The sequence below is a fragment of the Erinaceus europaeus genome, chromosome 15, assembly GCF_950295315.1.
Source record: "Erinaceus europaeus chromosome 15, mEriEur2.1, whole genome shotgun sequence".
Lineage (NCBI taxonomy): Eukaryota > Metazoa > Chordata > Mammalia > Eulipotyphla > Erinaceidae > Erinaceus > Erinaceus europaeus.
Window position 1 is genome coordinate 34,620,211 of NC_080176.1, and position 14,016 is coordinate 34,634,226.

At 38.4% G+C, this 14,016-nt stretch overlaps 1 protein-coding gene across 1 annotated transcript in view; it reads left to right on the forward strand.

Annotated features, from left to right (window-relative positions):
- Positions 1–14,016, forward strand: part of MIB1 (MIB E3 ubiquitin protein ligase 1) — a 141,588-nt gene that overhangs the window by 26,283 nt on the left and 101,289 nt on the right. The window contains exons 3-4 of the mRNA XM_007523664.3: positions 4,458–4,587; positions 9,946–10,050. Coding sequence (XP_007523726.1) covers positions 4,458–4,587; positions 9,946–10,050 — 235 coding nt within the window. The remainder of the gene's footprint in view (positions 1–4,457; positions 4,588–9,945; positions 10,051–14,016) is intronic.

Here is a 14,016-nt window from a genome sequence, read left to right on the forward strand (position 1 = left end):
CTATGGCAAGAACTTCCAACACTATGTTGAATAGTAATGGTGATAGTGGGCAGCCCTGTCTAGTACCTGATCTGAGTGGAAAGGCTTCCAGTTTTTCACCATTGAGTATGGCAAACGCTAGAAGAAGAACCATTGAGTATGATGTTGGTTGTAGGTTTTCTATATATAGACTCCACTATCTTCAGGAATTTTCTATCTATTCCCATTTTTTTGTAGTGTTTTGATCATAAAGGGATGTTGTATTTTGTCAAAGGGTTTATCTGCATCTATTGATATGACCATGTGGTTTTTGGTCTTGCTTTTGTTGATGTGGTGGATCACATTGATTGATTTACGTATATTAAACCGACCTTGCATGCCTGGGATAAACCCCACTTGTTCATGATGAACAATCTTTTTGATGTACTGCTGTATCCGGTTGGCTAGAATTTTGTTCAATATTTTCGCATCTATGTTCATCAGAGATATTGGTCTGTAGTTTTCTTTTTTGGTTGTGTCCCTGTCTGCTTTTGGTATCAGAGTGATGTTGGCTTCATAGAAGCTGGCAGGGAGTATTCCAGTGTCTTCAATCTTCTGGAAGACTTTTAAAAGTAGAGGTATTAGTTCTTTTTTGAAGGTTTTGTAGAATTCATTTGTAAAACCATCTGGTCCAGGACTTTTATTTTTGGGAAGATGTTTGATAACTGTTTCAATTTCATTAGATGTGATGGGCCTGTTCATGTTATCCACTTCCTCTTTACTCAGTTTTAGAAGTTGGTAGGTATCTAGGAAATTGCCCATTTCTTCCAGGTTCTCTAGCTTGGTGGCATATAGTTGTTCATAGAAGCCTCGCATGATATGTTGAATTTCTGCAGTGTCTGTTGTGATATCTCCTCTTTCATTTAGTATCTGATTTATTTGGGTCTTCTCCCTTTTTTGTTTTGTGAGTCTGGCTAAAGGTTTGTCAATTTTGTTTACTCTTTCGAAGAACCAACAGTTACTTTCGTTGATCTTTTGTATGGTTTTCTTACTCTTATTTATTTTCTGCCCTAACTATAGTGATTTCTGTTCTTCTGGTTGCTTTATGGTTCCTTTGTTGTTCTTCTTCTAGGTCTTTAAGATGTGCAATCAGGCTGTTTATTTGTGCTTTTTCTTGTTTCCTAATGTGTGCTTGTATAGCTATGAACTTCCCTCTTAGGACTGCTTTAGCTGTGTCCCAAATATTTTGATAACTTGTGTCTTCATTTTCATTGAAGTCTCAAAGCATTCTGATTTCTTCCTTGATTTCCTCTTTGACCCAGAAGTTGTTAAGAAGTGTACTGTTGAGCTTCCACATTTTGGGACTGTTACTAATCTTTTGTTGATTGTTAAGTGTTAGTTTAATTCCACTGTGGTCTGAGAACATGCTTGGGATGATTTCAATGCTCTTGAGTTGGCTATTGCTGTCTTTGTGGCCTAACATATGGTCTGTCCTTGAGAATGACTCATGTGGATTTGAGTAAAATGTGTATTCCAGTTTCTGGGGATGAATGACTCTGAAAATGTCCAATAGTTCTATTTTATCTATGTCTTCATTTAGCTCCATTATGTCTTTATTGATTTTCTGCCTGGATGATCTGTCAAGTTGAGAGAGTGGGGTATTGAAGTCCCCTACTATGATTGTGTTGCTGTTAATATATTGCTGTAGCTCTTTCAGTAGACATTTGATGTATTTAGATGGCTTCTCATTGGGTGCATAGATGTTAATAATTGTTAAGTCCTCTTGATTGACTGATCCTCTGAGCATTAAGTAGTGTCCATTCCTATCTTTTTTAATCTTATCTATTTTAAAGTCTATCGTTTCAGATATGAGAATACCTGTTCCTGCCCTTTTTTGTGTGGGCCATTGGCTTGTATGATAGTTTTCCATCCTTTCACTTTAAGTCTGTGTTTGTCTTGTTGAGTTAGGTGGGTTTCCTGTTGACAGTATATTGTTGGGTTGTGTTTTCTGATCCATCTTCCTACTCTGTGTCTTTTAATAGGTGAATTCAGGCCATTGACATTTATTGATATCAAAGTTTGAAGATATTTTAACGCCATTCTTGTAGAGTTTTAGAGTGTTTTGATATATATCCTATTTGTGGTGGTCTTATTGTTTATAGGAGACCTATCAGAACTTCTTTCAAGGCAGGCGTGGTGATAGTTGATTCCTTCAACTGTTGCTTGTCTGAGAAGGGTTTGATGCCTCCATCTAGTCTGAATGACAGTCTAGCAGGATATAGTATTCTTGGCTGAAAGCCTTTCTCATTGAGTACTTGATAGACATCTTGCCATTTTCTTCTGGCCTGTAGTGTTTGTGTGGAGAAGTCTGCTGCTAATCTTATGGGTTTTCCTCTGTAGGTGACTCTTTGTTTTTCTCTTGCAGCCTTCAGGATCCTTTCTTTATCCTTATTCCTTTCCATTCTAAATATGTCTTGGTGTTTTTAGGTCTCGGTTAATTCTGTTTGTGACCCTCTGGGCTTCTTGATTCTTTGTCTTTGATGTTGTCTAGACTAGAGAAGTTTTCAGCTATTATGGCCTGGAGAATGCTTTCTTCCTCTCCTTCTCTTTCTTCCTCTGGTATGCCAATAATGCGTATATTGTTTCATTTGAAGTCATCCCATAGGACTCTGTTGTTTTTTTTAGCATCTCTTAATCTCTTTTTGAGATCTCTTCTTTTTTAGTTGTCTCTAATTCATCCTCAGTCTTGCTCATTCTGTCTTCAGCCTCATTGATTCTAGTCTCTCTGCCCTCTGCTGTTTTCTGGAGTTCATCTATTTTGTTTTTCTGTTCTGATACTGTTTTAGCTTGTTCTTAGTTGTGTTCTTAGTTGTGTTCTTAGCTCAGCTATTTCAGCTTTCAGCTCTCCTTGAGATAGTGTTTTCTTCCAGAGTCTCATTTGTTGTTCCTGTATTTCTGATTATAATTTTATCAAATTCTTTACTCACTCCTGTGATTATTTCCTTAGCTAATGTTTGCATGTTGAACTCGTTATTTTGTGCTTCACCATCTGGAGGACTTTTAGCTGGATTCTTGTCTTGGTTCGATTCTCCAATATTTCTTGTTGTTGTTTTAACCATTTTGTATATTACATCATGAGTTCCCTCTCTTAGTACTTTTCAAATTACTGATCACTATTTTCTGGATTGACTTGTGTCTAAGTAAGGTAATTAAAGGGTTCACAGTGGTGGAAGTTAATAGTTGTTTCAATAGTATTTTAATCCCTTAGTTGGAGCTCAGTGGCTTAAAAGACTTTTTTTTTTCTTCCCTGTAGGCTATGGGAGCCTGAGGGCTTTTAAACTATCAATAGGTTTTTTAGCTTAATCACTGACTCCTGACCAAGAGATAAACCAGGGTGTGGCAGAGATAATCCAGTGGTTATGCAAAGAGACTTTCACAACCCCTCAGCTATGCTACCAAGGTATAGGTCTTCTCCTGAGTTTCCTGGTTAGATCTCTGTCCCCTGGTGACCCTCCCTGCTGCTCCAGATTCTTAGGGCAGTAGCAATGGAGACTCAAATTTGCACTTGGTGAGTCTCTGGGGAGTCCTCTCCTACCTTCAGCTGTCCCCTTGTTGGTGGAGCAGACTGGAGGTGGTGTCTCAACTGATAAAGTGCTGGACTGTTAGCAGTCACTTAATCTCTCCTTACGTTCCTCTCTCCTCTCTGTCATCAGCCACACATGTTTGTACTCACCGGTGATTTACTGGGTTCCTGTGGTCATTCTAGTCCTGTCTTGTTTTGGTCCCGGGTGGTCTCCTTTGGTATTCCTAGTTGATCCGGGAGAGGAGAGTAGAGGAGAGGAAGTGATCTGCTGCTGCTTGTAGCTCCGCCTCCAGAAGTACCAATCCATCTTTGCCCTTTTGTTGCCCATTGTTGTTTTTATTATTGTTGTTGTTATTACTGACATTGTTGTTGGATACGACAGAGAGAAATGGAGAGAGGAGGGAAGACAGAGAGAGGGAGAGAAAGATAGACACCTATAGACCTGCTTCACCGCTTATGAAGTGACCTCCCTGCAGGTGGGGAGCCATAGCCTCCTAAGAAAATACCATATTTACAGATACAGAGAATTTATTGGTGGCTACCAGAGTTGGGGGATAGAGGAGTGGATCAAATGTGGGAGAAAGTAAACTCTGAAGGATTCTGAAGAAAGGAATTGTGAGGGGCCTGAAATTCGGAGTGGGGACTGGATGTTCGAAGGTGGAGGAAGAGGACAAGTTGGTGGCTGTGTGCTGTGCTGACACCTCATGGAGAGATGTGAAATTGTTTGTTTATGATAGTAACATCTCATAAAGCAACATTTATCCATTAAAATGATCTAACAAAAATTACAGACTTTGATTTATAAATTAAAGTCATATGGATACAAGTGTACAGCATAGTATCTATAATGAATAATATTGTATTGCATATATATATATATTTATTTCACACATATTTGGAAATGGATTATTTCTAGGGTTCTTTTAGAGTCTCGTAGAAAATCTAAGAAGATTACAGCCCGAGGGATCTTTGCAGGTGCCAGAGTGGTAAGAGGAGTGGACTGGCAGTGGGAAGATCAGGATGGAGGAAATGGGCGCAGGGGAAAGGTAAGATTGTCTTTTGCTTACCCTCACGATATTATAGGAGATATTTTCTGCTGTTACGGCTATAATTGGATATCTTAGCTCATTTCTCCTTACGCCATTAGCAGTTTTTAAAATTTTTTTCTTCCTTGAAGAATAAAAGGTCATTCTTCTTTGGTTATAAATTCTTGAGATTTAGTGGTCTGGGAGGTGGCACAATGGATAAGGAATTGGACTCTCAAGCATGAGGTCCTAACTAAGTTCAATCCCTGGCAGCACATGTACCAGAGTGATGTTTGGTTCTTTTTTTTTCTCTCTCTCCTATCATTTCTCATGAATCAATCAATCAATAAAATCTTTTTAAAAAAAATACTTGAGGTTTGTTACATATTCCCCTCCCCCCCTTCCTGCATGTATTTACACTACACATTGCAATTTTGTGGCCTAGAACTTCTGTGGTACCAGACATTGAATTCAAGGTTTTGTGCGTGCATGATACTGATAAGCCACCCCCAACCCCATTTTTATTCTCTATTTTCAGAGAAGAGTAGGGAGGAAAAGACATCAAAGTATTGCTACACTATTCTTGGAGCTTCTTTGGTGTTGTCTTTGATGCTTTCATGTGGTTCTGGGGATGGTCATTACTGAGTCTGGGGAACTTGAGAATTCAAGGCATCCAGGAAATAAGGCATGGCAAAAATCTGGGGCAGTTGGTGGGCATTGGGTAGAAATATGGTTATTGTTATTCTTTTAAAAATTTATTATTTATTTATTAAAGTTTTTATTAGGGGTTTAAAGGTTTACCGTATGTACAGTTGTTGGTACATGTGTAGTTTTCTGTAAAATATTCTTTTATCCCCATCCACCATCATGCACCAGGACCTGAAACTGCCCCCCCCCCCCATCCTTTACTTTGGTGCAATACACCAAACCCAGTCCGAGTTCTACTTTGTGATTTCCCTTTCTGTTCATGTTTTCAACTTTTGTCCATGAGCAAATCATTCCATATTCATCCTTCTCTTTCTGGATTATCTCAACATGATTCCTTAAAGCTATACCCAAGATGAGATAAAGAAGGTGAATTTATCATTCTTAATAGCTGAGTAGTATTCTATTGTGTATATATACCACAACTTACTCAGACACTCATCTGTTGTTGCTTCCAGGTTTTGGGTATTACAAATTGTGCTGCTATGAATATAGCAGGATATAGGATATATCCCTAGGATAGGAATATATCCCTAGGATATATCCCTAGGAGAGGAATTGCAGGGTCATAGGGTAGGTCTGCTTCTAGCCTTCTAAGAGTTCTCCAGACTGCTCTCCACAGGGACTGGGTCCACTGACATTCCCACCAGCAGTGCAGGAGGGTTCCTTTGTCCCCACAGCCTCTCCAGCATTTGTTGCTGCTATATTTTCTGGTGTATGACATTTTGACAGGGGTGAGGTGGTATCTCACTGTTGTCTTAATTTCCATTTCTCTGATAGTGACATTTTTTCATGTTTGTTGGCCTTTTGGATCTCTTCTTTGGTGAATATTCTGTTCATATCCTTCCTTCACTTTGGATGGAGTCTTTTTTTATTTTTTGTTTCTTGTTGAGTTTGGTGAGCTCTTTATTTTGGCATATACTTGTCTGATATATGGCTTATCAAGATCTTCTCATTCTGTAAAGAGTCTCTTTGGGTGAAGGTTTCTTTTACTGTGCAGCAGTTTTTCGATTAGGTGAAGTCCCATTGGTTTATTTTGTTTTGTCTTCCTTGCATTGGACTTGTGCCATTGAAGATGCTTATAAAACTTAGAAGAATTCCAAAAAAAAAAAAAACTTAGAAGAATTCCGTTAGTATTTTCCTCTAAGTATTTGATAGTTTCTGGTCTAACATCCAATCCTTGATCCATTTGGAGTTGACTTTTGTTTCTGGTAAGATAAAGTGTTTCAGTTTCATTCTTCTTCAATTTCTGCAACACCATTTGTTGAAGAGACTCCTTAGTCAATTTAATAGATTGGGCGACCTTGTGAAAAATTAGATGTTCACAGATGTGTGTATTATTTATTTTTTAATTTTTAAAAAAATTGCCACTAGGGTTATTGCTGGGGCTTGGTCCTGGCTCCTGGTGGCCATTTTTTATTCTATTTTTTTAATTTACTATCTTACTGAGTAGGACATAGAGAAATTGAAAGAGAAGGGGGAGATAGAGAGGGGCAGAGAATGACAGACACCTGCAGACCTGCTTCACTGCCTGTAATCTGTCCACCCTGCAGGTCTCTACCCGGGTTCTTGCATGTAGTGACGTGCACTTAACTGGGTGTACCACTGTTCTGCCCCCACATATTCTTTCTTTTGAATCTACCTTTACCCACATCAGCATTTTAGGACTAGATCAAAGTAGACTGACTATTCATGGAGTGTGATAAGAGATATCAGCTCTGATTTAAGTGGGGTGGGGTGATTGGGAACTATATCTAGACAGTCAAACTAAGTACACTTTATAATTTAAAGCAGGCTTTCTTGAGTAGTGTGTACTCAGGTTGATGAAATGACACAATGGCAGTAGGCGCCTAGGTGATTAAAGCCTTCAGCATCTGACTGAATCATATAGCTGCAATTTGGACACATCACCCACAAGGGCTGGTGTCTCGCAGTCATCACAGAAGCAATTTTTAATGAATGTCTTTGCCTCTTTCCTGGCTCCATCTCATGTTTTCTGAATCCCAACATAGCATCCTACTTATTTTTTCCTATGGTAAAGTACATATTTTAGTAGCTTCTTTTGAAATAGTACTTGAGAAGTAAAATAATACTTTTATTTTCATTTCTGGGGCCTCAACACTTAATGGCTGACCTTTCTGTGTAAGAGAGACAGAAACAGACAGATCACCAACAAAACTCCTTCAGTGCTGTGGGGTTGGGAGTTTGGACCTGGGTCATACACACATGGCAAAGCTGGCACCTTTCCAGGTGAGCTATCTTGCTGACCCAGAATTATAATACTTTCAGTTTTTCTTTTCACTTTGTATTCTTCTCCACAGATTATTATGTGTAGAGAGTGTTGGAAATTACTATTTTCATCAGCTTTTGAAAGCAGTTGCTATTGCAGAATGAAGTTACATAAATGTGTTTTTTGTTTTTAGTGTATATTGGCACTTTTGCAGGATAAAAAGAGTATTGTACAAAAATGTAGTATTAATGTAAAGGGAAAGCTACAGGAAATTCAAGAAAATGTAACAGTACAGGAGGACACAAATCTGCTAAAAACCAAACCAAACCAAACCAAAACAAACAAACAAAAAAAACACCAAAAACCAAACCAACCATAAATACCTAAGTTATTCTCGTAAGGATCCTGGTTTGAGCCCCTGGCTCCCCAACTGCAGGGGAGTTAGTCGCTTTATAGGCGGTGAAGCAGGTCTGCAGGTATCTGTCTTTCTCTCCCCCTCTGTCTTCACCTCCTTTCTCCATTTCTCTCTCTTCTGTACAAGAACGACGACATCAACAATAACTACAACAACAATAAAACAATAGGGGCAACAAAAGGGAATAAATACTAAAAAAAAAAAAAAGAATCATTATTAAAAAAACAACTAAGTTAAGATAAAAGTCAAATTTTGAATCAGTAGAAAACATTGTTTGATTTAAACGACCCTGAGATAGCTGGTTAACAACTTGGAAATGAAAAGTTAGTTAATTGTACCGTATACCAACTAACTCCAAGTGAATTGAATCTTCTTACTTGTAAAATACACAATAAAAGTATTATACGAACAGCTCAGTATTCTTGATTCTAAGTGATTTACATGTATTAAGTTAAAAAATTTGAGCAGTGCTGAGGGGTAGCATACCTGATAGAGCATATACTTTAACATCCTCGAAGATCTAAGATGCTTTTTCTTTCTTTCTTTTTTTTTTTGGATTTTTTTCTCTTTATTTCCTTTTGTTGCCCTTGTTGTTTTATTGTTGTAGTTATTACTGATGTTGTTGTTGTTGGATAGGACAGAGAGAAATGGAAAGAGGAAGGGAAGACAGAGAGGGGGAGAGAAAGACACCTGCAGACCTGCTTCACTGCTTGTGAAGTGACTCCCCTGCAGGTAGGGAGCCGGTGTCTTGAACCGGGATCCTTATGCAGGTCCTTCCATTTAGCGCCACCTGCGCTTAACCTGCTGCTCTACGGCCCGATTCCCTAAGATGCTTTTTCATCCAAGTAGAGACAGACAGAGGGAGGGAGAGAAGGAGAGACACACCACAGTCCCAGAGTTTCCTCTGGTGCCATAACCCTTTTCATGTGTTATTGGGCTTCAAAGCTGGGTTGCGTGCATGGCAAGGCATGAAACCATAGTGAAACTGGCCGCAGTCAAAATGAACAGAAAACAAAAAAAATACAAGTTAACTCCACAAAGGTATCATAACATACATAATTTATATAGCTGATTCCTTCATACAGAATGAAAATGAAAGGGTCATTATATGTTCATTTGAAATAACAATATTTTTTTTTAGGGTCCTGTCTTAAAAATTACATTTAACATCAGCTAGGAATTCTAAGTCCCTGTGAAGGATAACTGGGACAGAAGTGAGATAGTAATTTGAGCTGCACATTTTTAACTTTGTTGACTTTCTAGCAGTAGACTGATAGAGGTGAGATGCCCGATTTGGTTCTCATTGTGTATCCTGTTGGTGTAGTTGATTCTAGGCGTATGCCATTACTTTGAGAAAGGATTGAAGGGTGCTCCTGGAGAAGCAGAGTCAATTCAAGTTCTCACTGAACATAACCACTGAGTCTCTTTAGAGCCTGTGTAGTCAGTTTTTAGTTGACTAAAGAGTAGGTTTATCCTCCTGGTGCATGATAATGGGAAAGAACCTTAATTGGGGTAGTATCAGCCAGTGCTTTGCAGACATCTATCACACGGAGATGAGAAATTGTACCTATCTGTCAACAACTATATTGTAAACCATTAACCCCTCAAAGTGATTAAAAATGAAAAGAATAGATTTATCATGAGTTGTTTTGGTTATTTGGTTTAGTGATCTAAATTTTGGGGTGAATAATAGCTTAAAAGCATACACTCTTGTTTAAAACTTATTTCTAAATACAAAGTAAAAAATTTTGTTCTAAATCATGTTTTTTGATGATAACTTATTAGTATGATCACTTATTTTCCCAATTTAAGATTTCTACAGTGATTTTAGGAATTACTACATGATTCTGGGAAAAGAAGTCTACTTGTAATTCAGTCAGATCTTAGAAGTGACACATATTTTGCAAATCAAGAGTCTGTTACTTAGGGTGGTAGCTAAAATGATTAAAATTTAAATGTAATTAAAAGAACTAATTAAAGAACTAACTGCTTCCTTTGCCTTTACAAAACTCTTCTCAAAACCTTCTAGGTGACTGAAATACAAGACTGGAGTGCGTCAAGTCCACATAGTGCAGCGTATGTTCTCTGGGACAATGGTGCTAAGAACCTTTACAGAGTTGGCTTTGAGGGCATGGTGAGTACCAAAAAGGTTGAAAACATTGGGTGATTGCAGGTCGGGCGGTAGCACAGTGGGTTAAGTGCATGTGGCACAAAGCGCAAGGACCGGAGTAAGGATCCCGGTTGGAGCCCCTGGCTCCCCACCTGCAGAGAAGTCGCTTTACAGGTGGTGATGCAGGTCTGCAGCTATCTGTCTTTCTCTCCCCCCTCTATCTTCCCCTTCTCTATTCATTTCTCTCTGTCCTATTCAACAACAAACGACAACAATAACAATAATAACCACAACAAGGGCAACAAAAGGGGGGAAAAATGGCCTCCAGAAGCAGTGGCTTCATGGTGCAGGCACTGAGCCCCAGCAGTAACCCTGGAGGCAAAAAAAAAAAAAAAAAAAACATTGGGTGATTAAAAGGAAGAAAATTAAAAATAATAATGACTTTTATCATATTAAAAAAAATAAATTCCTTTTGTCAGAATGCAGCCATTTGAATAATAAATGCTAGGAGGGTAAAAATCCCTAAAGTGAGAACTTTATAAATGTTACATTTTCTCTATATTTGTTTTGGTTATCTAAAAGTAATATGACTTTAGTCTCAGTTGTGTTGGGTATCCTATCCAAACATTATATATTGCTGCTGTCAAATCGATCCCTAGTGCATGTAAATCACTGATCTACTTGCTAAGATGTTTCATAAAGATTAGTTCACACTAAATAAGCAAAGTCCAAATAAAGAGACTTCTCACAGAATGGGAGAATATCTTTACATTCCATACATCAGACAAGAGGTTAATAGCCAAAATACATAAAGAGCTTGCCAAATTCAACAACAAGAAAACAAATGACCCCATCCAAAAATGAGGAGAGGACATGGACAGAATATGCACCACAGAAGAGATCTCAAAGGTTGAGAAACATGAAAAAATGTTCCAAGTCACTAATTGTCAGAAAAATGCAAGTAAAGAACAATGAGATACCACTTTACTCCCATGAGAATATCATACATCAGGACAAGTAGCAGCAACAAATCCTGGAGAGGTTGTGAGGACAAAGGAATCCTCCTGCTCTGGTGGTGATAATGTCAATGGGTCCAACCCCTGTGGAGAGCAGTCTGGAGAACTATCACAAGGTTAGAAGTGGACCTACCCTATGACCCTGCAATTCCTCTCCTGGGGATATATCCTAAGGAGCCCATTTTTTGGATGGATGTGCTTGGTTCCTTAGGCTCTACCCTTGGCATGGATGTAAAGTATATTAATAGTTAAAAGTAGAGAGTATTTTTTAGAACTGTATCTGTCATAATTAAAAAAAAAAAAAAAGCATTCGGTGAGGGAAACAGAGAGAGAGAGAGAAAGAGAACACTATACTTTTAGCATATGCTTGCCAGAATAGAACAAAGGCCCCATGAGTGCAAGTCCTGTGCTGCACTGATGAACAGCCTCCATGCCTGATCGCCTGTGCTTTTATGTGGTAACAGATTGAGTTCTGCGTCTCACACATGATGCTACCACTGAGCCATCTCAGTAGCCTCTCCCCTGTCTTTTTAAATGATTACAAATAATTACAAATGGTTAACTTACAATCACTTTGACTTACTAAGTGCTTACTTAGAAGGATAATGGCAGTTTATTTAGTGCATTTCTCTGTCTGCATTTCATGAATTGTTCATATTTAAACCTCAGCTGTTTATAGGGCATAATTAAATACCGTGTTGATGCCAGAATATTAATGTGTAATATATCCTTTCTATCTTGAATATATATTATGCAAAATATATTTTTTACAACTTCTGGTTAGTAGGGGAAAATTCCATTGCCCTTTGCCTTAATTTATTCCACTTTATATTTAAAAGTTAATCATATGAGTCTAAACAGATACTGTTCTTGTCGTCATTTTTTGTAATTATAATTGGTATTCAGTTTTTAATAGTCTTTATGTCTCTGTTTTCATATCGTGGGTTTTTGTAGGATTCTTGACTTAATTTCTTCAGATGAATCCGTAAGTGCTAAATGTGCTGAGTATTTGAGACTGGGCAATGTTGCAACTGGGCTGAGTGTACACATTACCATCTACAAGGAGCTGGTTTCAAGTCCCCAGCCTCCACTTGTAGGGGGAAAGCTTCATAAGCCATAAGCAGTGCTACAAGTGTCTCTCTCTTACTCTCTATCTTCTTGACTCCTCAGTTTCTCTCTGTCCTATCCCCTAAAAAGAAATAAATATAAAATGGATGTATGTTTCATTTTTTTTGTTTGATAACTAAGTAGTGATCTTGTGCATGCTTATGCTGTTACTTATTTAATGAGATTTTTATTGATCATGTCTGGGTTGGCATTTTCTCCTCCATTTTTATAAGCAGTATTTCCCTTTGCATCGTTGTGCATATGTGAATTTATGGATGCATTTCCTTAGGGGAGATTCCTAGCAGTGGAATTACTGGGTTAAAATATCACATTAAAATAGTTAAACTCTTGTGTCTCCTTGACTGTGACTGAGCTATATGTAGTGGGCTAGAGGCAAAAAGAGTGGCTTCACCCCCACCCCCCACCATCTTTCATCCCCCTAGCAGAGTTACCTCATGGATTTGCATTTGTGTGATTTCTCTACTATTGGTAAATGCTTCTCCTCCTCCTCCACTTCCTCCTTTTTTTTTTTTTTTTTTTTTTACACATAGGGTGAGACATAGATGGGGGAGAGTGCTCTTCAGTTTCCCCTGTACAAGTGTACCCTTGTAGTGGTTGGGGGCTCAAACTTAGGTCCTCACTCATGGCAAAGTGTGTGTGTTTTTCCTGGACTCCCAAGAGAGGCTTTAAATCAGAGTTGGGTTTTTACAGGTGTGCATATAAAGGACCTATTTTTCCTTTTTTTTTTTGTAATGTGATTACATATTTATATTATTGATATAATAATGATTGACAAGACTATAGGATGAGTGGGGTTCAATTCCACACAGTTCCACTACCAGAGTTCCATATTTCATCCCCTCCATTGGAAGCTTCCCTATTCTTTATCCCTCTGGGAGCATGGACCCAGGGCCATTATGGGGTGCAGAAAGTGGGAGGTCTGACTTCTGTAATTGCTTCCCTGCTGAACATGGGCGTGGCAGGTCAAGGCTCTGCTTTCCTTAATAGAGTAAGTATATAAAGGTCATTTACTATACATATGTACACATACATGTATACATATATGCCAGGTTCTAAGGTATTCTGTGTTTTTAAGTCTTTATTTCTAATTTTCCACACTAATACTCAAGTTACCCATGTTAGTTTTCATTTTTCTATATGATTCATTACAACTGCTTCTCCATTCTGATACTTAAATAGTAATTAAAAATTATAATCTTTTTTTAGTAATAACTAAGCTATCTTGTGGGATGGGTGGTAGCATACTTGGTTGAGCATACACATCATCACTCTCAAAGACCCAGGTTCAAACTCCTAGTTCCCACCTGTGAGGGGAAATTTCACAAGTGGTGAAGCAGTGCTGCAGGTGTCTCTCTTTCTCTGTATCTATCTTCCGTCTTCTCAGTTTATGTCTTACCAAATTAAAAAAAGCAATTAAAAAAACTGAGCTTCTTTTGAGTTAATTAAGTAAATAAGTTCTTGTAAACAGGAAAATTAATTGGACAGAGAATCAGAAATGTAGATGTAGTTCTGCTCCCTTTTTACTTTCTTTTTTTTTAAATTAATTAATTAATTTATTCCTTTTGTTGCCCTTGTTGTTTTATTGTTGTAGTTATTATTGATGTTATTGTTGTTGGATAGGATAGAGAGAAATGGAGAGAGGAGGGGAAGACAGAGGGGGGAGAGAAAGACGAAAGACAGACACCTGCAGACCTGCTTCACAGCCTGTGAAGTGACTTCTCTGCAGGTGGGGAGCCGGGGGCTCGAACCGAGATCCTTCCGCTGGTCCTTGTGCTTAGCGCCACCTGCGCTTAACCCTCTGCACTACCGCCCGACTCCCCCCCTTTTACTTTCTGGTTAGTTTTGA